This window comes from Barbatula barbatula, assembly GCF_947034865.1.
Source record: "Barbatula barbatula genome assembly, chromosome: 10".
Classification (NCBI taxonomy): domain Eukaryota; kingdom Metazoa; phylum Chordata; class Actinopteri; order Cypriniformes; family Nemacheilidae; genus Barbatula; species Barbatula barbatula.
The window spans coordinates 13730481-13756884 of record NC_136773.1 but is presented as its reverse complement, the minus strand read 5'-3'; the positions used below and the strand labels follow the sequence as shown (position 1 = coordinate 13756884).

Here is a 26404-nt window from a genome sequence, read left to right as displayed (position 1 = left end):
GAAGTTCTTCGAAGGCTGACAGAATTTTCTGAATTTAGATCCAGTACTAACCTTGTGTGTCTCCCAAAGTGTCTACATTCTTGAATTGAATTGAAGATTTCCTCTCTGTACTCACCAAAGACTACAGTAAATGCCTGCACAGACACACACATTCAGAACATCACAGTACAAAGGACAACACACTACCATACATCTGAACAACAGGTCATGACAACACGTTTGAAACACTTCAGATCCCATCAGTTCACCTTTCGTAGGACATGGCCTGGCTCTCAGGGCAGGGTGGGAGTGGGAGAGGATTTTTGCTGGGGGGAAAGCTAAAATGCTTGGGTGCTTAAAGGGTGGGTTCAGCAGCTGGCTTAGTGGGTTGGTGCATTGTATGAACATGTTTAATTGTTTTTGTCAACAGGCTATAGTGTGTAAAGAAGCTATTTACAACAGTAGTATAGATTTAAGGGGACTTTAATTGAATTGGAAATGTTAAAAGGAAAGTGTGTTATTTATGCGGTATTGGTAAATCGAGTGGCATAAACGAGGACTGTTTTCAGACTGGTTTCCTAAAAAAGGAAATTTGCATTTCCGGAAAAAAAAACATCCCCTTAAAATCAACCTGCAAATGCTTTTCTTATATACACATATTATATGATTATATCTCTACTAAAAATATTTGAACATTGCACCATTAGTTATTATTTACTTTTTTATTAAAAAATGCCATTCTAATGTGAGTCCCTGCTGCTGTGAGCTGATACAGACGAGGGTTTGTAAGGAAGAGCAGCACCCATCTGTGTAAGGTGGTTCAAGCAGAGGAAAGAGCCAGTGCTTTCATGCTCCTTACAGGGAGAGCAGGGCTGTTTGCTGTAGTCTAACGTTTGTGGGATAACGATTACACATGACTAATAGCACTTGTGAGAGAAGTGGAGTGTATGTGATGTCTGTGTATATATACGAAAATGTAGTGTGAATGAATCAAGAAGTGAGAACTGAGTGGAAGTAGGTGGATATAAAACCTTTTAAAGCAAGTCAGTCCACTTTTCGGCCACAAATACACCAGCTAATGTGCGTTCAAGAGCAATGACTGTTGTAAAGATCATCTACTGTATGCCAGTGTTTCTCAAACTGTAGGCTGCAGAGGGTGTTATGGGTGGCACGGCCTGTGCTAAATCAACCAATTTAAAAATGGATGAATTTGATCTCAAAAAGATTTGTGAACTGATTATTTACCTTGCAAATATACAGTGTTTTAATATGCGCAATATATTTGTTATTATCATACCTTCAACGATTTTGTGGTGGCACACATGAAAGCAGCACTTTTTACTTTAGAATTGTAATACAATAAATAGGTGCAGTGTGCAGCGATTTAGAAAACTCAAAACGGTTCTTAAATACAGCCGTAGAGAGACAAAAATGTCATTATTATCTCTTGCAATCCAACAGATATTTTAAGGAAGCAGATAACGGATAGAATGTCATCATAGGGATGCATGGTTCTGCTTGTTGTGTGGGTATGTGTGTGTGTTAGGTGATGGGGAGGCGGGGGGTATGGGTTTGTGGACTAGGCCTCGTGTTGACTGGACTGTTTGTTTTTGTCTAACAGGACAAGGAGATGGAAAAGCAAAGGCTTCTGTACCAGCAGTCCCGTCTGCATGAACGCGGAGCAGCCGAGATGGTGCTGCAGATGATCAGCGCCTGCACAGGTGAACTCACGTCATATCACACACACGTTAAATCACAAACACATAGCATGTTACACGTGCACGACAGCATATTTGTAGTTCTTATTTGACTACGAACAGAATTACAGTACAGTATATATGAGATTGATGAGGTGATACGCACATAGGTGAGACGGGGGCCATGGTGTCCTCTACTCTCAAACTTGGCATCTCCATCCTCAACGGAGGCAACTGTGCTGTTCAGCAGGTCAGTTTATAACAGTCTGATCACTGGTACAAATCAAACACCTGTGTATCGTGTATTTGAAGTGTTTGGTTAGAAAAAATCATGTTTCTTATTATGTTATAGTGTTTTTATTGTGAGTTATTATGGCTTGAATCAAAACAAACCAACTGCAGTTTGATTGAGATGAATTGGAATGCACAATTACACGTTAAAAACTGAGTTAACTCTTCATTTGTTTTTTATAAATCATTTGCACGTTTGCACTCATTTGCTTCATGTCTTCATGACAGAGAATGTTGGACTACCTGAAGGACAAGAAAGATGTGGGCTTCTTCCTGAGCTTACAGTCCCTCATGCAGACCTGCAGGTAAATCACTGGCACTTTGTTTTCTTGTATTTTTCATTCAAGTAGTATCTTTTGTGATTGTATGTCTTTGTAAATAATTGTACCCAAGTGATGCATGTGTGCATTAATAGACATTTATGTGTGTGACAGTGTTTTGGACCTGAATGCTTTTGAGAGGCAGAATAAAGCAGAGGGTCTTGGGATGGTGTCAGAGGAGGGCAAAAGTGAGTTTTGCACATCCTTTCTTTGTGTCTATATGTCTCTTTACATATTCTACAATGCAATTTTCAACTTAAAGGTCTTTTCTCATGAGCTCTACATTTTTATTTTTAAAATCCTGACAAGAGTAAGCAATACAACGTCAGAATGAACAGTGAGCTGTCTTTGTCAAGAAATATTTTGCATAATATTTTGAAATAACTGCATAGATGCATAGGATTGTGTCAATAAAGTAAAGAATTCTAGTTACACTATTGCTGTAAAAGATTTTAATGGAAAAATGTTTAATAAAATACATTTAAAGTCAAATGTATTTGCAGTTATAGAATAACAAGTCTACTTTTACAGTTTGGCACAGTAATATATTAGTTATATTATTTGAGATATTTTTACTGGAAAACCAACGACTGCCCATGCGTTTTTACTTTTTTGGGGAGCTCACAGGAGCTGTTTTCACTGTATGTTTAGGATTAAGATGTGAAATGTGCATTACCTTCATAGTGTATCTGTACATATGAGCATTTGCAATAGAATGGCAATGGTCAGATTTTCTTCTGGTTATTAAAGACAACAAATCTCCTTTTCCATACAGCAGAGGTTTGCCCAGATATGTTCTCCACAAAAACTTAGAAATAAATTGACATTATCAAAATGGACTAGAATTTTTAATAATTGATTTACCTTGTAGTTCTGTGATGTTGGAGACTTTATGGAGAACATTTCAGAATGAAGGTTATTCATATTGCAGACCTATAAATAAATATAACTGTAACAAAGATCCATAAAAGGGAAGGAAGGGGGCGGGAACCGGCGAACGTTCAACAAACTTTAATCAAATCCAATTAACAATAACACGGAAGTAAAATGCCGGCAGCCACCTCACGGTAGACTGCCGGCCACAAGAACATAAATACAAACTTAACACATGTCCGGGCCCGGTCCTCTCTCGTCATACACGCCTGTCGCTCCTCTCTTATGCTTCCTGAGCTCCTCCGTGAGAGATGCGAGACCAGTGAATGCACAGCTGACGCTTATTTATTAACGTTTGTTTGTTAAATGTGTGATTCATCAGACTTTGTGTCTAGTGATTCTATTCTGGAAGGGGGAGAGCTTTAGGATTGCTGGATGTCAGGATTGTGTCTCCCCTTTCAATGTTTGCTGATCTGATCTGCAGTAAACAGCTAAGCAGATGTGCCATAGCGGGTCTTTGTGGTTCTACTAACATCCTAATGAAGGCTAAAAGTGCTATAAACTGAATCTCATAGAACACACACAACTCCACCCTTATGTTGTTCCCAATGCATATATTTTATAAATTGTGTTTATCATATGGGTTTGGATAACATAAGGTATTTTATAACATGAAAAATGGTTGTATGTCTGTTCCATGAAAGCCACAATATGTAAGATTTTGGCCTTAAAATATTCCAAACGAACACTTGAACAGTGTTGTATATTCTGTTCACTTATACACTTACATTATTTACAAATGTTTTCAACAATGTTTAAATCTAGAAATTCTCATCGCGCTTCATGAAGTCAAACATGCATCATGGCAGTGAGAGTGAGTCTCATGAATACATGTGAAATAAGGGTTGTGTCTAGCTGTTGGTCTACATTATAACATTCATAAATTCATGTGCATCCTTTATATCCATGAACATGGTTTGTGGATTGATTACCATTTGCAGTGGAGGTAAAGACCAGGGGCACCTGCAGCCGTACGTCTGTCTGTACGCACTGTGTGGACCATGCGAGGGCACTTGTATAGTGTTTATGTTTAAAAAAATTTTGTTGTCAAATGTGTGTATGGCTAGTTAAACAAAGACTAACCGAAAATAAACCTACAAATTCCAAAAAGGTTTTAATTTTATAGGACTAAAAAAAACATCCCTAACTGAGCATTTTTATTTCCAACGAAGTGCTGAGCTTTATTAGCTAAAGATCAAATATCAGGTATAATAGTGCTTCAAAATAAAAATAACATGGCAACACTTTAAAACAGTGCTCTGTGATGCAGCCTTTCGAGCATAAACAAAATAAAGCAGCTATAAAAACAAAGCAGCTAATAAGCAAAGGCTATCTTTTATTAATATATTTGTGGCATTTCTTGAGTATTTGGTATCTGCATGGTGTGGAGTGTTTTGTGTGCAGGTGTGTCTGAATCTGTGTGTCTGTGTCTGTATAAAAATAAAACTGATAACATTGGCACAAAACCCTTCTTTGTGTTTCACAGGTTAGCAGTTCTTTTTAAATTCCATTAAAGATGTATGTCATTTGACACTGTGTTTTTAAGTCTACTCACCCAGAAAGTCAAGCACTCCTCTGTTGATGTTGTTTTGTAATGCTCTTGCTATGTGGGTGCGTGTGTGTGTGTGCGTGCACATTTGTCCCCTTTTAGAGGAGAAAGTGATGTCGGATGATGAATTCACTTGCGACCTCTTCCGCTTCCTGCAACTGCTCTGTGAAGGCCACAACAACGGTGAGTTTCCTGACATCCCAGCTGCAGATTAAAGCTGTTGAATACTTCACCACCACCACGTCTGTTCATTCTCTGTTGTCTTTGGACAACTACTGTAGTGTTAAAAAGCAGAATACTAAAAAAAGAGCTCGTGAAAGTGCTCCACAAACAAAAGCTTTTCAAATCCTGCTTGAGGTTTTTTATTTATTGGCTCTGAAGCTTTACAGCTAAGAACACTGTCTTTAAAACCCTCCAGATTTTCAGAACTATCTGCGCACACAGACAGGCAGCACAACCACAATCAACATCATCATCTGCACTGTCGACTATCTGCTCAGACTGCAGGTATGACCTGACCAAATGAAAAATAATTCGTACACCTAAAGCACATCTGACTTATTTCAACTTGTTTGTGTTGCATGACAGGAATCTATCAGTGATTTCTACTGGTATTACTCGGGGAAAGACATCATCGATGAACCAGGCAAAAGGAACTTCTCAAAAGCAATGACAGTTGCTAAGCAGGTCTTCAACAGCCTGACTGAGTACATACAGGTAATATTTCATTTCTATGGCTTAGGCTGCTGTTTCTGGCTTTTTTTCTCTTTCTTTAAGACGCTTCTATGATGTTTCTTTATAACAGGGTCCCTGTACGGGGAATCAGCAGTCTCTGGCCCACAGCAGGTTGTGGGACGCCGTGGTGGGTTTCCTGCACGTGTTTGCACACATGATGATGAAGCTTGCACAGGTACAGTGAGATCTCAAACAAACCCCTAAAAATGGTCAGATCATATTGACTGGATTTACTGAACCTGTTGATCATTAGCTTTACTATCTGAAGATTTACTGTATGGTTTATATTAACATTTGTAATGTACAGCAGTGGCCAAAAGTGATGTCCGGGTTTAAGTAAACAAATATGTGATACAGAATATGCATAAAACACTAAACCTTTAAGGTATTTATTTAACAAATGTATCTGAAAAAAGTATTTGAATATATTAACGGTCATGATTCTGCTGTATCATGTCATGTTTCTCTTGGTTTAGTGGCAGGTTCATGACAGAAACAGAATGTTTTATGTGGAGAGAGGCATTTATGGCCCTAATGGCTCTTACCCCGCATCTGTCCCTTTTCATTTGTTCCCTTATTTAATGCCCTGGTGTCTTCTGTCTTGTTGCCAGATCATTGTGTGTGGTGTCACCCTTGCCACCCGTCTTGTCTTGTCACGTAAATCTAGTCTAGTCTATGTTTAGTGTTGTGTTTAGTCTTGTTAATGTTCTTACCCTTGTCCTGTTATTTTACCCCTCGCAGGTTTTTGTTTTGTATTTTGGTTTATTTAAATAAATCTTTTGTTAACCCCTTACCCGCTGTCTGCACATTGGTCCTCTGTCCATGTTCCTGCACCATTTCCTGGCAATTAACAAAAAAAGTATTGGCCTTGTTTTGTTTTTGTGGTAATGTTTTGTGGTCAATCTTCTGGGCCTTGTTTTCCAAGCCATTTTAAATTCATCACAAACACCAGTTTTGAACCAAATCTATCTGGTTATAATGGACTTATCACATTTATATATTGCAGTTTACTTGACACAGAAAGTATGTAGATGTGTTCATTTTCAGTAGTGTGATGTATGGACTGTGCTTTGAGTGTAAATGCATCTTTAAAAAAGTAACTTTTAACCATGTCTTGTTATTTTAACCTTTCTGTGGTGTTGTTTGATTCTGTTGTAATGTTGTTACACATCTGGCCCCACGTATCCAGTGCATTTTTGTATTTCTCAATATCAAATCTCTCCTGCTTTCACAGTTCATTAGTCAGTGTAACTAATAGTAGACAGATTATTTACTCAGATTACTGCCAATGAATTTGTCTAAATTTAACCCACCCAGTGATATGTGTTTTACCTTATAGGCAAGGACCTAAAAAGAGCAACGTAACTGTTTTGTTAGTTGTTTTCTAAATTAAGCACATAAATAATTTTATTTTTATATCAAGCAGCTTTGCTCCTTGCTGTTTCATTCAAACTTTTTATGTATTTTTATGTAGCCATGAATTGGTGAAAGTGTCTGAGAGGGGAGATGAGATCAATACAAAAATGTGTTAAAATTGTTTTTATTTTGATGTGTAACCCCGCCAGATGCACCCTGATCTTGGACTTCGAAATAGCGTAAGGATTCTTGTCTTTGCTTGTATCGTACACACTTCTGCGCTGCTTCCTACATATCCTCTCTCCCCCGCTGCCTGTTTTTGCCATATTGCATCCGTGTCGGCACATATGTTATTGATAATATTTTTGCCAGGGATGAACTTCACAGATATTTTTGGTGTATGTTTAGATTCTTATTAGACAACTACATTTGAAATCGTCTGTTTTCATTCGTTTTAAATGAAGAGAATTTCTCACATCAGTTTTCCCATCACTGGGTCCTCACTGAGGGAGGGACTCGTTATGCTTACAGGAGTAGTTCACTATCAAATTTAAATGTCATGATAATTCACTCACCCACATGCCATAAAAGCCGTCTGTGTGTTTATTTCTTTTGTCTTAAACAAATTGAGGCTTTTAAAGAAAGCTTTGAGGGTTCTGATCCATGTAATGCACTTTTGGTTAAGGTCTAAATTTCAGTTTCATTGCAGCTTTAAAAGGCTCTAAACGACAACAGCCGATGAATAACGGTGTTGTCTAGTGAAACTATTGGTAATTTTCCAAGAAAACAATAATTCATATATATATATTTTAAACATTAATACACTGTATATGGCTTGCCCTGCTTAGAGTGCATCCATGTAGCGTGGCCACGCAGGAAAGTTTACGCGTGACGTAAGCGGAAGTTCCGACACAGTGTTTACGAGTGTGGAGAAAGAAGACCATTCAAAATTTCTTGGATGTTGAAAGACTTTGTGCAAGATTATTGTTTAAAATGGTCAGTTTGTGTGCATATCAGGGATGTTTAATTATTTTCAAATCTATGTCACGCATAACCTTTCAAACATGATAATATAGTATTTGAAGTCATGTTGAGGCAGTGCATGCCGTGTATTTATGTTTAAAAAGTATATAATTTTTTGGTTTTCATGGAAAATGACTAATCGTTTCGCTACTCCTTTAAAGGGATAGTTCACTCAAAATTGAAAATCCTGCCATCATTTACTAACCCGTTTGTTATTTCAAACCAGTATGACTTTCTTTCTTCTACAGAACACAGAAGAAGTTCCCAAACGATACGTCACTCGTCCTGCATAGCAAGACGCTAAAGGAAAACTACTTTTTCTCCGATGACTTTTTCGCCTCAACTTCTCCACAGAGAGACATTTTGCAGGTTCATTTCTCCCAGCCTGATCAGCACGATCTCATTTGGTGGAAACGAACTTGAGGAAGACGACAGCATGTCGCTAGCGACTTCAGACACGGAGGAGCTGTTGGGCTCAGTATCTGACCCCCCCCCATACCGTCTGTGGAGCACAGTGAACCCATGCCGGGTGTGGACTCCGAGCTTTTCCAGGTCCTCACAAAGGCTGTGGATGAGCTAGGCTTGGAGTGGTCTCTGAATTTTTCCAGAAGAACCCGCTCGCAGCCGCCTGGACGAATGGTTCTGGAAAAATTCAATAAAACACAAACATTGTCAGAAAAAGAGCTACCTTCCTCTTCCACTCTCCTCGGAGTCAAGCCCCCAAAAGGCGGCGTACCTCCTCATTGCATCCAACCCTTTGCTACACATGCCAAGGCCTGGCGGTCCATCCCCGGGGTTTCCTTTGGGTCCTGGAAATAATATCTCAAGGATATTCCCTCCAGTTCGCTCAAAGACCCCCGCGATTCCCCGTGGTGATCCCCACCTGAGTGCAGAGTGTGAATTCACAATTTCTGCTCACAGAGTTGAGGAACTTACTGGACAATGGAGCCATAGAACCAGTTCCACCAGACCAAACCAAGTCGGGCTTCTACAACAGCTACTTCCTCGTACCCAAGAAGGATGGCGGCCTCGACCCCATCCTCGATCTCAGACATGTTGTTCATAGCCCCACTGTGTCAGAGCCAGCCTTGGGTCACGGAACTGTGTCAGCTGCTCGTAGCAGCCCTGTGGGATCTGCACCTTTGGCTTCTCTATGGGACCCTAGAGTCCTCCCCGAGGGTGTTCTGAACACGATATCTCAGGCTAGAGCTCCGTCTACTAAACGGCTCTATATCCTCAAATGGTCCATCTTCTCCGCCTGGTGTACAACACGCGGCGCAGACCCGGTGTCCTGTGATACATCGTTAATACTGTCCTTCTTACAAGAGTTGCTGGATAAGGGCCGTTCCCCTTCCACGCTCAAGGTCTATGTGGCAGCAGTTTCAGCTTTCCATGTCCCCATTGCGGGCAAAGCAGTGGGCAAGAACGACATGATCGTTTTTTGAAGGGCTCCAGGCTGCTACGGCCCCCTCGTCCCCTTACAGTTCCCACATGGGATCTGCCCACGGTCCTGAGGGCTCTGAAGAGTTCTTCCTTCGAGCTTCTGCAATCTGTGGATCTCCGTTCTCTAACGCTTAAAAGCACTCTGATTCTTGCTCTAGCATAGATAAAGCTTGTGGGCGTCCTACAGGCGCTCTCTGTGAGCCCCTCCTGTCTTGAATTTGGGCCTAACGACTCCAAGGCAGTCCTCAAACCAAGGCATGGCTATGTACCAAGGCAGGTGCTCTCTACTCCTTGCAGGCCCGTGTCCTTTCTGCTTAAGATTAGGCTGCTGGACCACGGTTTCTCCAAACCACACCAGCACCTAGCAAACTGTTGGGACGATCAACCGGATTAGGCCACCTATTAGCTTGGCTTTTCCGCCTTCAGCAGGGATTCCCTGTTCCATACCCTGTCCCCGAGCCCCAGCTCCGGGACTAACTGGTGTTTTTCATTCCTCTTGTAGCACGGTGGGATTATACTGGCCGTGCTTACAAGCTGCATATTGTCGTCACTTGAGTCGAAGTAACCTGAGGACCCTACGGTGATGTGTCTGCTTATATTGCCATAAGCCCTGCCCCTTTTGGCGGGTGCCATCGCCATAGGTCTGTGCATCTTCGCTGCCATTGGTTTAAAGTTTTACTTTTCACAAACCAATGGCCATGCAGTTTTCACTACGCTATTGAAAAAAGCTTCAGTCATCTGAGAAAAATGAGTTTTCCCACAGCGTCCTGCTACGCAGCACTCGTTCCCGTATCTCAGGAAACCAAGCTTATGTTAGTAACAGAGTACGATAGTTTGTTAGAGTGTTGTTAACCAAAAATTTGCGGTACTGTTGACTTCTATGAACACAAAACCAAGTCAATTGCTAACGCTGTTGTTCAGTACAATTATTTTTTTGGGGGTAAACTATCCCTTTAATCTCATAGATCATTGTTGTTTGAGGTAGTATTGGTACCTTTCTGGCTTTTCTTGTCACATTCCTTTATCCATATACTCTATGCTAAAAGAAAAAGTTAAAATCTGCACACGGTTATATGCAGGGCTTACACCTCCTTGTGCCACATCGATTAGTGCACACCGGCACCCATTAAAATATCAATCTTTACCATGGACATCACAATATGCGCACAGGCACACAACACATCAAATTCACCTTAATAGGTTCATATACATATATTAAGATAAAAACTCCTCACTACAAAAACTTCAAACATATGAAGCAGAACCACATTAAAATGCAAAAAAAATATTTGGTAAAACTATTTATATTTCTAGCCATTTCTTATACATATACTTTAGGGGATATAAAGATCTCAAATTGAATATCCATGATATTCTCATGAAGAAGCTCATATGTTCAATAATGCGCGTTCTGGTCGATCTGTTAGTTTTTCCCACATATTGCTTATTACACACACAACTAAACATAGAAATTACATTAGTGGATGCACAAGTGGTAAATTGTCTAATACGATACATACAATATGTCACGAAGCTCTTGAAAGACACCTGCTTTCTCCGTATATATTTACAAGGGGCACATTTTTAACAGGAAAAGAATCTTACTTCATTCCCAATAGGATTTATTTTCTTATTTTACGTTAAGGTATCTGATTTTACAAGATAATCTCTTATGTCCTTCGCCCTATAATGCGAGAATAAGAAGTAGCTTTTACTTTTTCTTTTTGGGTAATAGTTTTTGGATCTACGCACCGGTATCAACTCTGTTCTTTGATATTGGACATTTGGCGCTGCTTCTCTTCTGTGACTCTATATACAGTATGTCCATGAATTAGTTCCTCCATAGTGTACATAGGTATGTGATGCTTTTTTGTGTTTGTTCATAAATGCAAACCAAGGACCATTTTTGGAATAGAACACATGCTGAGGTAAGCTAAGAACAGGACAGTTTCAGAAATGCGAACTCCTGCCCCCTCAAAAACCTTTGCAAGAGATGCTAGTTATGCCATTGAAAATTCTGGTGTAGGATAGCTGTTTTTTGACTGCATTAATTGTTCTATAGAGATTAATTGAATGTAGTTAAAATATATAGTTCACTCAATAATCTTATATTATTTACCCTTATGTCATTTAAAGCCTGTATGCTTTCTTCTGCAGAAGAAAAAAAAATATATTTTGAAGAATGCTGGTAACCAAACAACACTGGCTCCTATTGACTCATTTGATGAACACAAATCCACTCAGACATTTCTCAAAATCTTTTTTTGTCTTCGACATAAGAAAGAGTCACATACAGGTTTTGGATGAACAAGGATGAATAAATTATGACAGAATCGTCCTTTTTGGGTGAACTATGCCTTAAAAAACAACAATACTCTTGGTTCAAGCTATTTAGATGATTGAAACCAAATAAATTAAACCATAAAGTGAGGGAGAACATGTGAATAACTCTGTGGTATTTTGTTTTTGTGACCACAGGATTCCAGTCAAATTGGTCTGTTGAAGGAGCTGCTTGATCTGCAAAAGGACATGGTGGTCATGCTTCTCTCTCTACTGGAGGGTAAGCGGTCTCTATCCGTTTGATTTCATTTACACTGTGATATATTATCTTGCTAAGCCATTTGATAACATTTCACAGGCAACATTGTGAATGGCACCATCGCTCGCCAGATGGTAGACATGCTCGTTGAGTCATCCAGCAACGTGGAGATGATTCTCAAGTTCTTCGACATGTTCCTTAAACTGAAGGATATTGTGGCATCAGACGCATTCCGTGACTACGTGACCGACCCCCGTGGCCTCATCTCCAAGAAGGACTTCTCCAAAGCTATGGACAGTCAGAAGCAGTACACACCATCTGAGATCCAGTTCCTCCTGTCTTGCTCGGAGGCCGATGAGAACGAAATGATAAATTTCGAGGAGTTTGCAGATCGCTTCCAGGAGCCTGCCAAAGACATCGGCTTCAACATTGCCGTTCTGCTTACCAACCTATCCGAGCATGTTCCTCATGACACTCGCCTGCAGAACTTCTTGGGGCAGGCCGAGAGCGTGCTGAACTACTTCCGCCCCTTCCTGGGCCGTATTGAGATCATGGGTGCTAGCAAGCGGATTGAACGTATATACTTTGAAATCAGTGAAGCCAATCGCAACCAGTGGGAGATGCCACAGGTCAGAGAGTCGAAGAGGCAGTTTATCTTCGATGTGGTCAACGAGGGTGGGGAATCGGAGAAGATGGAGATGTTCGTGAACTTCTGCGAGGACACCATCTTTGAGATGAACATCGCCTCGCAGATCTCTGAGCTGGAGGAAGAAGTGCTTGAAGATGAGGACGAGGAAGATGAAGAGGAGAGCGGAGGTGGAGGTGGAGGAACCGGAGAAGGAGATGGAGAGGAAGGAAATGGAGAAGCACCGGCTGAATCCAGCTCAGCGTTTGCCGACTTCATCAAGAGCATTGTGAGCTTCTTAAGCCTGTTCACTTTCCGTAATCTCAGACGCCGGTACCGTAAAATCAGGAAGATGACCATCAAGGACATGGTTGTTGGATTGGTGATGTTCCTCTACACTGTCCTCTTTGGAATCCTCCATTTCATCTACAGCGTTTGCAAAGGATTTTTCACGCTCATCTGGAACACCCTCTTCGGAGGAGGCCTGGTGGAGGGAGCGAAGAAGATGACGTTGACCGAGATTTTGACTAACATGCCCGACCCAACTCAGGACGAGGTGCACGGCGACCTCCCCCCTGAGCCAGGAGCGAGAAAAGTTCAAGAGTCTGGTGGAACCGGAGAGGGCGAGGAAGGAGCGGGAGGAGGAGAGGCGGAGGAGGAAGATGGAGAAGAAGTTGATGGGGAAAGGACTGGGTTTGGGCCACATGGTGGACTTGGAGACATGGGTGAAACTGAGCCAGAGGAACCTCCGACTCCAGAAGGAAGCCCACTGCTGAAGAGAAAGCTGGTGAGACACAGACAAAAGAACTTAGTGCTTGTAGTCCCACAACATCATTTGAAATAAACATCCAGCATGTGAAATATTCCTGCACATACATTTTATCTTTCTACTTGATTATGTAAAATAGAGAGACTTTATCACCATAATAATCTACGTGTGGTTGCCATCTCCTGGATGTTTTTTATAAGGTGGGTGAAGAAGCAGAGGTAGAGGTGGTAGGGGAGGAGAAAGTAGAAAAAGAAGAACCAGTCCCAGAGCCTGAGAAAGCAGAGTGAGTTAATCACCAATCATAGATTCAAGCATAATGGTTATATGTGTTTAACTTCAGGATATCATGTCAAGATTTGTAAAATCATAATTATCACGAATGAAACACATATGTTATTCGCTACCACACAAGTTTTCGCCCAGACTGTTCTTACTCATTACTTTTCTGTCTAACAAAGTGCTGAAAATGGAGAGAAAGCTGAGAAGGAGGCTGAAGCTGAACTGGAGGAGAAAACGGAAGAGCAAGAGGAAATAAAGGCAAAGGTTAAAACAAAGAAAGGCAAGAAGGAAGAAGGACATGGCTTTGAAATTTGGAATGAACTTGAAGTCCAAAGAAACAAGTTCATGGTGAATACCTTTTACACTGTTATTTATTTGTTGTATTTACTAATTGTACAAATATAACAGTCGTGTGGAATTGAAGGCTGTCACAAGGGCCAAGGAAACACACTCAAAATAAGAATGTAGGGAGACAGAAAGAGACACTTTAACTAACACGTAAAGTGATAGTTCACCGAGGAATGAAAATGCTGTCATCTTTTACTCACCCTCTTGTCATTTCAAACCTGTATGACTTTCTGTTGGCTTCAAAATATCTTCTTATGTGCTCTGCAGAAGAAAGAAAGTCATACAGGTTTGAAATGACAAGATGGTGAGTAAATGATGACAGAATTTGTATTAATTAAAATATTATTATTTATTATCTGAATTATTATCATTTGTGTATTGTTATTACACGGCTTGTTGGAATGCTTGATTCTGATTGGCCAGTCTCCAATCATTTGCAGGTTCGTTAACAACCTCTCAAAACTAATAACACACGGTAACCCGGATGCAGCAAATCATTATTTTATGAAATAATTATATGTCTTTTAATAGCATATATGACACTCTATTTACAAATGATTAAACAAAATTGCCTGTTCGTGACATTTATACGTAGTTTCGTACCATTCAGTGTGATACAAGACCCTTCACGTCATGTCCTGATCACATTGTCGAGGCTTATTTCTGCAATAACAACCGGCTGACTGTACATTATCCCTTACTTAACACTATATTGATAATCATGGCATTGCATTTCACGGTTATTGTCAATACCTGTGTATTGTGACCCCATAGTAGAAATCATAAATGTTTTTGTACGTTGTAATAAATTCTAACAGCACCTAAAATGTTCCACTTTTCACTTCATAGAACTACCTGGCTCGTAATTTCTACAATCTACGTTTCCTGGCTCTTTTCATTGCCTTTGCACTGAACTTCATTCTGCTCTTCTACAAGGTCAGTACAATGTAACGTAACTATTTTATGAGGTGGCTAATATCTATGAATTCAATGCATACAAAAACGTGCTTTTATTAGAATATGTCATACTGAAGCCCCTCCCCTAAACCTAACGCCACTGTCGAGGAAGCATTGGCCAACTTCATGTTGGGTTCACACCAAACACGAACAATTGCGTTCCACGCTCTTTATTACTCACAGGAAAAGTTTGTGATCTTCACGTGAGTAATGCGAAGTGACAATTTTGCAATTTGTGTCAATCGCACCGCCCGCCACGAGTTTGCATCTATACGCGTCTTTGCATGTAATTCACTCGCGCAAAACACTTAATTTGCGTTTGGTGTGAACCCAGTGTAACTCTTAAAAATGAAGGTGTTTCACAGAACAATTGACAAAACTTATTTGTCTAAATGGTTCCATAAAAAACATTAAATATTTAAAGAACCTTTCTTTATCATAAAATATAATTGTAATTGTATTGTAAAATAATTTCAAATTCCTATGAGATTAGGTTGGAAATGCTTAACTTTCATAATTTGTTACAGTTACTTTATTTACCATGTAAGTGGCTGTAATGATTTATGTGTCCTTTAGGTTCGTGAAAGCCCCCCTGGCGAGGAGGAGTTGGAGGGTTCTGCTATGTTTGAGGGTTCTGGTGTATTTGAAGGCTCTGGTGTGTTTGAAGGCTCTGGTGGAGAGGCTGAAGGTTCAGGAGTGGAGGAGAATGGAGAGGAAGATGATGATGAAGGATATGTCTATTATTTCCTGGAGGAGAGCACTGGATACATGGAACCCTCTATGGCCTTCTTTTCTATATTACACTCCGTCATTGCCTTCCTGTGTATCATTGGCTACAACTGTCTGAAGGTCAGGAGCTCACTGTAGGGTGTCCATAAATTCACAGTTTTGGATGAACTTAGGTTTAACAAAGAGTATTTTTATGTGTCCAGGTTCCTCTCGTCATCTTTAAGAGAGAAAAGGAACTGGCTCGTAAATTGGAGTTTGATGGTCTGTATGTGACTGAGCAGCCGGAGGATGATGATATCAAGGGCCAGTGGGACAGACTCGTCCTCAATACACAGTAAGAGAGAAACAACTGTATCGTACTGTATTAACATTAATAATAATAATAATAATAAGTATTAACTTTTAAAATGCCATTCTCTAATCTTCTGCACAGGTCTTTCCCAAACAACTACTGGGACAAATTTGTGAAAAGAAAGGTCAGGACCAATCGTTTTTGTTTGAGGAATCGATAAGTCGACGCATCAATTGTTTGTCTGAATGATTCTTGCATGTAGTGATAGTAAGTGGTGTGTCTGGTTTATAGGTGCTAGAGAAGTACGGTGACATCTACGGTAGAGAAAGAATCGCTGAGCTACTGGGAATGGATCTGGCGTCTCTCGATGTCAGCGCTATGACACACGGGAAGAAACCTCAGCCTGATACCTCGATGTTGACATGGTACAGATACTATATACACAAGACGTTTATTCAAGCGTAGTATACGTCTTTTAAACTTTAAACTACAAAAGTATACTCTGAGTCTATTTTTATGTTTTTCTCAGAAAGACTTTTCTGTCCGTATAGGTCAAGCGTCCTTAAGTGTACTTGGCCTGTACTTAAAGTCTTATGAAGTATTCTAACTGTACTTGACGTGTCATTGTGTTTACGATTGAGAAGCCTAAAGTACCATAATAATGTGTAAATAATAAGTTAAAGTATGGGGTTAAGTTCACTTTAAGAATATATACTTACAGTATGACAACTACAAATCTAGTAGATTACTGATTGTAGAGTGTCATCTACTAAAAATGTGCTACGGTAAACGGTAACACTTCAGTATAAGGGGCCATTCTCACTATTAACTAGTTGTTAATAACATGCCTATTATTGGCAGATTGGCTGTTTATTAGTTCTTAAAAAGCACATATTCTGCATGACCATATTCTACATCCCTATTCCTACCCAATACCTAAACCTAACTACTACCAACTATTAATAAGCAACAAATGAATAAAGAGTTTATTGTGGAAAAAGTCGTAAATAATGGTTTGTTAATAGCGAGAATTGCCCCCTATACTGAAGTGTGACCCATGAAACTAGCCAACTATCAGGATACCTATAAGTTCACTTGTAGTATAGTTGTATTACTAGTTTTAAATTAAAGCATACTTAAAAATATACTTTAATAAACCGAAAAGTGGGCCAATTTAGTCCGAAGTAATAATAAAATAGTACACTTACAAGTATACTACTAGTTATACATTAGTATACTTAATACAGAAAATATTTTTTGAAATAAACTTGACTTAAGAACATTAAATACAATTACCTGAAAGCATACTTATTTTTGTAAGGGCAATTATGATTATTATGAAAAGGGATGAAGATTCTCTTTGGCAATATGAACATCATTTAATGAATCTGCAGGTTGACTTCTATCGACATCAAGTACCAGATCTGGAAACTCGGCGTCGTGTTCACTGATAACGTGAGTTTGAACTTGGTTTGCAATATTCTCAATAGATGGAAATGTGTTTATATTAATCTAGATTGTTGTTGTGCTCTTTCACAGACATTCCTGTACTTAGTCTGGTATACGGTTATGTCCTTGCTCGGCCACTACAATAATTTCTTCTATGCCTGCCATCTGCTGGATATCGCCATGGGAGTTAAAACCCTGCGCACCATTCTGTCCTCCGTAACCCACAATGGCAAACAGGTACAGTGAAATTTCTTCTGATATTTGACTTGTAGTGCATTACATTACAAGCAATTGTTAATGCTGATGAGGTTTGTGGTTTAGCTGCTGATGACAGTGGGTCTGCTGGCTGTGGTGGTTTACCTCTACACCGTGGTGGCCTTTAACTTCTTCCGCAAGTTCTACAACATGAGCGAGGACGAAGATGAACCGGATATGAAGTGTGATGACATGATGACTGTAAGCGCTACACATGTGTGTTTGCTCCAGCTTGTCGTTTTCCAAACCTGTGCATCTAATGGCCAATCTTCTCTCTCTCAGTGTTATCTGTTCCACATGTACGTGGGTGTGCGAGCCGGTGGCGGTATAGGAGACGAGATCGAGGATCCGGCCGGGGACGACTACGAGCTTTATCGTGTGGTCTTTGACATCACCTTCTTCTTTTTCGTGATTGTCATTCTGCTGGCTATCATTCAGGGTGAGGACCAACTCAAGGTCCAGCTGTGGTGTTAAAAGGATGCTGGTTTTGACGTGATATCTATCATGAATGATATTTGCGTTGTGTGCAGGTCTGATTATTGATGCTTTCGGTGAGCTGAGAGATCAGCAGGAGCAGGTCAGAGAAGACATGGAGGTATGAGCGCTCTCTCTGCATTAGAGCAAAATCATATTTATTTAAAAGCACACAGACACGGATGAGAATACTCGGCCAACTTGTTCTTGATGTAAAGTGAATTGGATTAATCTTGTGTTTCTATAGACTAAGTGCTTCATTTGTGGAATTGGAAGCGACTACTTTGACTCGACTCCGCACGGCTTTGAGACGCATACGATGGAAGAGCACAATTTAGCCAATTACATGTAAGTGGATTTTAAACATTTGAATGTATTCAGCAGCACTGAGATAAAAAGAATCTGTGTTCTCATTGTGAATCTCTCTGTCTCCTAAACTACAGGTTCTTCCTGATGTATTTAATCAATAAAGATGAAACGGAGCACACAGGACAGGTCAGTGTTGCTTTTATGTTTCTGTTATCATTTTCTTTCGTTACTTCTAATACTATTGAAAACAAAAATTACGTTGTTTACATTCATAATTTGTGAAAAAAGTGAATTTTTAACACTACGGTAGATTAAAATTACATTTTGAAATTTCTTATTTCAAATCATTTAAATTCAAATTATTTTTGGTCACACTTTAGAATAGGGACCAATTCTCACTATTTACTAACTGTTGACTAAGACATTTGCCTAAAAAAAACCTAAGTACTGCTTATAAGGTAGTTTTTAGGTTTCGGTATAGGGAAGGATTAAGGGATATAGAATAAGGCAATGCAGAATAAGGCATTAATATGTGCTTAATGCATACTAATATACAACCAATATATATGTTAATAAGCAAGTAGTTAATGGTGAATTTGTGTACCTTAATGTAATGTGTAATCTTATTTTTGGTCTCTCTTTATAGGAGTCTTATGTGTGGAAGATGTATCAGGAGAGATGTTGGGATTTCTTCCCCGCTGGTGACTGTTTCAGAAAGCAATACGAGGATCAGCTTGGCTAACTCTACATCCTGAAGAGCGTATGTCTGTGTATGAGTATGAGTTCAGGAAAAGTGTGAAGAAGAAGGGATCACGAATGACCGAATGTAGCCTTGACTAAATTCATCACATCACACTGACTGCACGAACCCTCTTAAATAACATAAAACCTGTAATTTCCCACTTGTGTTTGACTAAATGAGAAAGAGAATTTTTAATTGTACATACACACTTAATGGCCTTCTCCAAAAAAGACTTAAGAAATCAAATGAAGTCTAAATGAACCAACAACCCCTGAACAAAGCCTTTCCTCTCCGTTTTGTCCGTGTCAATGTGAATCTAAAAACATCTCAGTGCCTATTGTTGAATCTTAACATCCAGTAAAATGAGGCTTGAAGTATGATTTTAATATGAGTCAATGATAGTGTGTAGCGATCTTTTATGTGTACTAGGTGTTCATAACTTTTAATTGTAGCGTGTATAATATAGCTTTTGTTTATTTATTTGTGTATACCACAGAAATATAGCCATATGAGTGGCAGCAACACATATATGAAGCCAGGCTTTTTACCTGGCACCTTGTGCCAACGTGACAACATTTTGTGATAACGTGATATCATATTATTCTTAAAAGGATAATATAAGATAACAGAGGCCCAAGACATCTCTCCCTCCTGATTTAAAATTCTTATAAATGTAATTTGCAGTGGTCTGTCTGTCTGTGGTCTTGTGAGTCTGACTTTTTAAAAATGTGATGCCACCTGTTTTGCACTCTAGAGTCTTATAATGAAATACTATATCCATGCCAAACTTATCCACTTTAATGGTGTCCAGCTATACAATGATGTATCAAATATAGAGGCGGGGATAGTTCTTGGGTCAATCGTTTTCTCTCTAGACGTATAAGACAATGTCCTTTTACTCTGATTATGGGATGGAAACACTGTGGCTTTATGCACATGTGTTTCAGTATCATTACATGGGTTCTTCAAAAGTGAGTGTGCAGAAAAATGTTGCTTTACTGTCTTTTAAGATCATGACAAGTAAATTATGCTGAAATGCTGAAATAGCAAATTTATTGTATCAACTTAAATACATAGATTATATATTTTTGCTGGAGTTGTCTCTGAACTGTAACAAGTGAGTATTTATGATGTACCTGTTTCGGAGAAAAACAGAACATAGGTCACAAAAATAGAAAAGGTGAAAAAGTTATGTTATAACTTATAGGTGTAAGAAAGACAATGTGTTTTGCCTTTAGATTTGTATGATTCTTTATGGCAAAGTCTCATACTTTATTTTTCTGTCAAATATAGAGGAGGTATATAGACGTAGGTCTCTGATATTTGTGCATCAGAAGTCTCCAGGCGACAATGAACAAACAAACTCACACGTGCGTGTTGTGAAAGCACATGATGAGTGTGTGTTGAGGTCTTTTGGTGTGTTTTGCTCTGAGAGCTCACAGAGAGGAGAGATGTACTCATCTCTTTAGATCTAACTGTGTATCAGCCTGAATGCTGCGTTTCAATGCACATTAAACAGATACAATATTTTAAGAGCACTACTGTCTGAACTCTTTATTTTGGTGGCTAATAAAGTTATTGTGTGTTTTTAGCTTGTTAGTTCTCTTTCTGAGTTGTTTTTACATACAATAAAGTCTTATACGTAGTTATTTATGTTGACTTTATTAGAGATTTTATAGACAAGTCTATCAAGTGTCGGAGTCAAGTTTTGTTTCAGTTTTATTATACTTTTAGCTATTTTGTTATTTACTTTTGTCATTTATTATTTATTCGTTTTTTTTATATTGGATTTCTGTTGAATTAATTTCAGTTTTAGTTTATCTTATTTATTATTTATTTATTTTCAGGCAATAATTTGACTGCCCGTACTTAATTAACTTAAATCGCTGAGGCAACGTTTCTTTAAATCTCGTTTTGTTTATTTATTTTTTCCAAATCATATTATGTCTGATATTTTATTTTGTTTTAACTAACAGAAATCTTAAAATAGTTTTAGTTCTATAATAACGTTTACATGTTTTTAATACCTGTAGTTTGTACCTGTGCAAAACTGCATGAATAATATGAATGTTTTGTACATATGTAGTACACACAAAGTCAAACCAGCCTTTCACCCACTCATGTGTCTGACAAAGTTAAAATGGGCGGAAGGGCTATTTAGTTTTTGGCAGGTATTTATCTAATACAAATACTGCAATTACACAGCAGGAATTGCTCATAAAACTTGCCAGGATCCACCCATGTGTTTAATTCTCATTCTTTTCGGTGTGATGCAAGTGATGCTGACCTGAATTAGAGGGCTTTGGCTAAACATCTGTGTGTGTAATCCAGGCCATTCCTTCTTTACTGAATAATCACAAATGTGTTCAAACCTCTGCTCCCTCGTGTTTCAGCCTCATCATATTTATAGCTACAAAAAATTTCTGATATTTGCTTTTTGACGTCTGTGAGAACATTATTTACAGTAGATATAATATTAGTGCTATACATTTACTGTAATCTATGATATTACATTACATTAATAAATAATAATGATTTTATCTTACCAGATGGTCCTAACAACACCATTATCGTACTTTAAGTAATATATTAATATGAATGAATGAATGTTACTCCCAAGTAGAAAAGTTTCCATGGCACTCCCTCTGCTAATGAAAAACACATCCCTCACTCATTGTTCACTCTTTGTTTGGGGTAAAGCAAATTTCATTCAGATAACAGTTTTAATGTAAATAGCGGTTAAGCACAGAGTCTGATATCAGTGGTGACACGGTAGCCCAGCCCTACCATTAGACCATTATAAACCCAAGCATTTGGCTAGGCCCAGACTCTTTTCTCTTCTCTTCTGTTCATCTCATCTGGAGAGGATTCATACAGCCATCATGACTTTTGTTCCTCCACCAGGTTATCAGCCCATCTACAATCCTGTGAGTGATTTATTTCATCCATGTAAAGCTTTTTATTATTGCTTAAGAAAAATTCTAAGGTCATCGTGTTTATCGCCTGGCACTTCTGTAGTCAATCCCCTACCTCGGTCCGATTTGTGGAGGTCTTAGACCGGGAATGTCAATTTACCTCCAGGGAGCTGTTCCTGAAGGCATCACCAGGTACAAAACCCTTTATTTGTTGTTCAGTACGCATGGAACGGTTGTTTTATACTTTTGAAATGATATTCATAAGATGGCATGATCGATAACAATTAAAAAAAAATCCAACATCAACCTGGAGGTGATGGACAACATGACTTTGACACCTTTCAAATATAATGCTCTTTGGAGAAAAATATTTCGTTATATCTTAGGTTAAGATTAAAAGGTTTTCCATATGTAATTATAATGTTTCTTTAAAAGAATGAATCCCTAATATTTCTAGGATAAAGGATTTATGTGTTTATTTATATGTTATATGCAGTGATATTTGAGTTTTGGTTGCTGCAACCTGGCGTGATAAGCATTTTAGCGGTGAAGGGTAAATCATGTATTTTAGGGGCGTTGTCTCATACTTGTACGTACAACACTGTCAAATGATGAAATGCTTACACAACACATTGATTGACATGAAGTCAATACGTGGATTAAGATAATTGTAATTTCGGCCTTTCTCAATCTTTCCCAAAAGCTTGTCAAACAAACCCCTGCAACGGTAATGTGCATGTTGGTGCTTGTATAGGATTTGCTTTTCGTGTCTCAGGGAAGGGCAAGATGCTGATAGTATAAGCCAGATGAAACATCTGATATTAAACCAATCACTGCCATCAAATGACTGTGTTCTGAACTATTGTATGATTGCATTATTGTGATTTAGTTGAGTCAACAGTTAAGTGAGACAACAGAACATGTTTGATTTCAAGCGACTAAAATCGGCCTTTTATTAAATAACTAAAAAGATTAAAAACGAACACATTGAACAAGTTTTGTTTTTTGGTTCTGCATGCAGGTTTCATATAAATCTGCAGTGTGGTGAGTTTGAAGGCGCTGATATTGCCTTCCACTTCAATCCACGTTTCGATTTCTGGGACAAAGTGGTCTTCAACACTTTCCGTGATGGTGTGTGGGAGGAGGAGGAGAAAATAAAGAAAATGCCCTTCAGAAGAGAGGAAAATTTTGAGATGGTCATAGTTGTAAATTCTGAAGGCTATCAGGTGTGTGTTTGCATGTTAACAGCTAACTATAGTTTTTTTCTTAATCCTAATAAATCAAAAGCAGTTTTGTTCTTGATAGGGTCAGATGGTGTAACTCACCGCTTTCTGTCTCTGAAATGTAGGTCAATGTGAATGGGAAGGAGTTCCACTTTTACCAGCACAGAATCCCTGTAGAGAGAGTTTGTGCTCTGGAGATTGGTGGAGATGTGTTTATCCAGACTATCAATGTCATCGGGGTAAGAAACGTTGTTTTCGACATAACACAGTGTTGTGATTTTTCAAACTTGATGATAATAAATGTATGCTTAAAAAGAAAGTCCAAAGTTATGTTGTTCCACAACATACATGCTTCTTTAAAATACAGCTAAATTGAATAGAGCATAAATGCATTAATGCAGTATGAGGTTCACGTGACCCTGACAAAACCTAATTTCTATAGCTATACTAAAAACCCCATCTTTTCTTTCTATGGTCTTCTCTAGGGATTCACAGGTGGAATGGGGGTGAGCATAGCATATATACACATTTATACTTTCAGAATAACTTCTTGATGAATTTACTTCTACTTGTTGCATTCACTAGGGTGGTTACCCAGCTGGAATGGGGGTGAGTAACACAGTAAATGAAATAAATGACTTTATTACAAGACATACAATTTATGTTTACATATTATATTACATATTTTTATAATGTTCTAAACCTTTCAGGGAGGTTATCCTGCAGGAATGGGGGTGAGTGTCAACAAAATATGTTAATTCAATAGAATTTTATCAATATGCATCAATTGATATCTGCACCCTATTTAGGCAGGATACCCATCTGGAGGAATGGGGGTGAGTGGACCTGTTTGTTCCCACTCAAATATAGTTTAGATCTAACTAGCATGCACCTTAACAAATATAGTATGTGCCAACACAAGAGATTATCAGTGATTCTTTACTATTTTATTCACTAAAGAAATTGTGTTTAATGGCAGGGGCAAGGCATGGGTTATCCTGGAGAAAATCTACCGGTGAGGCTGAACAGTGTATATTGGTTTTACAATATGAAGATATAAAATTGGTCAATAGCATTTCAAATGAAAACAATAATTGTTCATTTCTTTGAATGGCAGGTGATGGGAATGCAGCCAATATACAACCCTGTAAGAATGACATCATAGTGTATATCCTATGTGTCCTATATAGAGGTGTAATGTTGTATTGTTGCATTTATTTATATATATTTGTGTATATTCACTCAATCAGACTCTACCATATTCTAACACGATACCTGGAGGCATGTCAGGCAAGAGAACTATTGTTGTTAGAGGAATGGTGCCGTATGGAGCACTACGGTATGTGTCATGCATGCATATGAAGCTTAATTGTCGCATGTGTTGGTTAAATTAAGTTATCACTTTACTGAACAGCTGCAGGAGACGTGTTAATGTCTGCTTGTTTTTTGTAGGTTTGCCGTTAACTTCATGGTTGGATTCTCTCGTGACATTGCTTTCCACCTGAACCCCAGAATAAGAGATGGACTTGTGATCAGAAACAGTAGGATTGGAGGAATGTGGGGACAGGAGGAGATAGAGCTCGGAATCAACCCGTTTATGGAGGGACAGTACTTTGATGTAAGCTAATTATTTATGTGTATAATTGGAATATGCACACAGAAGCACTAAATAAACCTGCGGTACCTACCAAATAAGTCAGTCATAACCGATCTGTCTTTCTCTCTCTTTCTCAGCTATCCATTCGCTCTGGGCACCGAAGGTTTAAGATCTTTGTGAATGGGCAGCATTTGTGTGATTTCTTCCACCGGTTCGAGGAATTTACTCAGGTGGATATGCTGGAGATTGAAGGAGATGTTCAAATTTCCTATATTCACTTCTGAGCACGAAACTCAGAATTAAGCAAATCTATCAAATAAAAGCTACAGTTTGAATGCTTATTGTGACTGGTGATAAACGTGAATCCAATCTGTTATCAAATGTAAGACGTTCAGAAGACACAAAGTAATTATGTGAATGTTATGCAACCTTATACACTAAATAAACATCCTAAAAGTTGCGTAAATACTGACTTTTTTTGTCAAAGATGTAATAACACTAGTGTGTACAATTGGATATCCCCTGAGATTAGTCTTATATGGTAGATTTATCCTGCCCGGTTTCACAGACACGGCTTAGTTTAAGCCAGGACTATGCCTTGGTTAGATTAAGATATTTATGTTGCTTTTATAAAAATGCCTTAGAGGAACACATTACCGGTGTGCATCTTAAGACAAAACAATGACACTGATATATTTTAAGATATTTCTGGGCAAATTATATTCAGTTAAGACAGGTCACACATTCATTTAAGTCTAGGACTAGCCTTAAGCCTTGTCTGTGAAACTGGGCCATAACGCACTGCGTTTATCTTCTGTCTTTGATTTCATGTTCTTTTTGCATTATGACTATATTAAAGTAACAAAATAAGCTTTTTTCCTCTCATCGTGAAACTAATTTTCTAGACATAATCAATCTGGCAGCATAAGAAGCAAATGACTTATAGCAAATGAATAATGGCTTCATTCTCTTTGTAGCTTTAAGCTTGTCGATCTCAACAGCAGTATCTCTGTTATTCATTCTTTTGATGGAAGCATCAGTGGTATACATCAAGGCTTGCCATTGTTGTGGTTTTTGCACAACCTCACGGCAAAAGCAGATTTCTCCAGCCCACTTCCTGTATTTCTTTGTTTCTCTATCAAGCCTTGTTGAACTGTGCATCTCTGTAGACTTTGAGAGGTTTTAAAGACATCACATTTGAATAACTTTGGCTAAAAGTTTATAAAAAAAGAATGCATCTATCATCAAGTAATCCTAAGATCTTTTTACATGAAACTAAGTGTTTCCTGTGGTTTGTTGTGTGTATTGACATATTTATGTAACAGTGGTAAATGGCCATGCCTTGTGGTCAGATGTGTATAATGAGCACTACACTGTTCACAAATACGGCTCATGGAATTCTGCACGTTGCGTAATAAAACGTCGTTTCACACTTTCAACACCGGAGGGAGACAAATATCGAGATGGACGACATTCTTTAAAAACTTAGATACAGCTTCATAAAGTTATTGACCTTTATCCCAGCCATAAATGCGTTTTATAATATACAATCACGATGAGTCACATTATCTTCTGA

General features: G+C 38.6%; 2 protein-coding genes across 2 annotated transcripts in view; both read left to right on the top strand.

Moving 5' to 3' along the window:
- ryr1b (ryanodine receptor 1b (skeletal)) overlaps window positions 1-20630 on the top strand; it is a gene marked incomplete at its 5' end in the record, with an annotated part of 69335 nt that extends 48705 nt beyond the window's left edge. The window contains 27 exons of the mRNA XM_079466496.1: window positions 1601-1700; window positions 1847-1926; window positions 2196-2272; window positions 2402-2475; window positions 4872-4952; window positions 5188-5276; window positions 5358-5486; window positions 5575-5679; window positions 7070-7099; window positions 11225-11254; window positions 11805-11886; window positions 11965-13277; window positions 13460-13542; window positions 13718-13886; window positions 14736-14822; window positions 15420-15692; window positions 15776-15906; window positions 16006-16048; window positions 16156-16289; window positions 17259-17319; window positions 17404-17550; window positions 17635-17769; window positions 17851-18007; window positions 18099-18163; window positions 18290-18390; window positions 18486-18537; window positions 18998-20630. Coding sequence (XP_079322622.1) covers window positions 1601-1700; window positions 1847-1926; window positions 2196-2272; window positions 2402-2475; window positions 4872-4952; window positions 5188-5276; window positions 5358-5486; window positions 5575-5679; window positions 7070-7099; window positions 11225-11254; window positions 11805-11886; window positions 11965-13277; window positions 13460-13542; window positions 13718-13886; window positions 14736-14822; window positions 15420-15692; window positions 15776-15906; window positions 16006-16048; window positions 16156-16289; window positions 17259-17319; window positions 17404-17550; window positions 17635-17769; window positions 17851-18007; window positions 18099-18163; window positions 18290-18390; window positions 18486-18537; window positions 18998-19093 — 3924 coding nt within the window. The 3' untranslated portion in view covers window positions 19094-20630. The remainder of the gene's footprint in view (window positions 1-1600; window positions 1701-1846; window positions 1927-2195; window positions 2273-2401; window positions 2476-4871; window positions 4953-5187; window positions 5277-5357; window positions 5487-5574; window positions 5680-7069; window positions 7100-11224; window positions 11255-11804; window positions 11887-11964; window positions 13278-13459; window positions 13543-13717; window positions 13887-14735; window positions 14823-15419; window positions 15693-15775; window positions 15907-16005; window positions 16049-16155; window positions 16290-17258; window positions 17320-17403; window positions 17551-17634; window positions 17770-17850; window positions 18008-18098; window positions 18164-18289; window positions 18391-18485; window positions 18538-18997) is intronic.
- A 1345-nt stretch (window positions 20631-21975) lies between these two features.
- LOC306899616 (galectin-4-like) lies at window positions 21976-25112 on the top strand (the record flags this gene model as incomplete). Its single annotated transcript, XM_079465981.1, has 7 exons — window positions 21976-22020; window positions 22112-22200; window positions 23030-23234; window positions 23357-23470; window positions 24482-24570; window positions 24684-24849; window positions 24966-25112. The coding sequence occupies 7 exons, from the start codon at window positions 21976-21978 to the stop codon at window positions 25110-25112; spliced, it is 855 nt and encodes a 284-aa protein (XP_079322107.1).
- Window positions 25113-26404: the final 1292 nt, after the last annotated feature.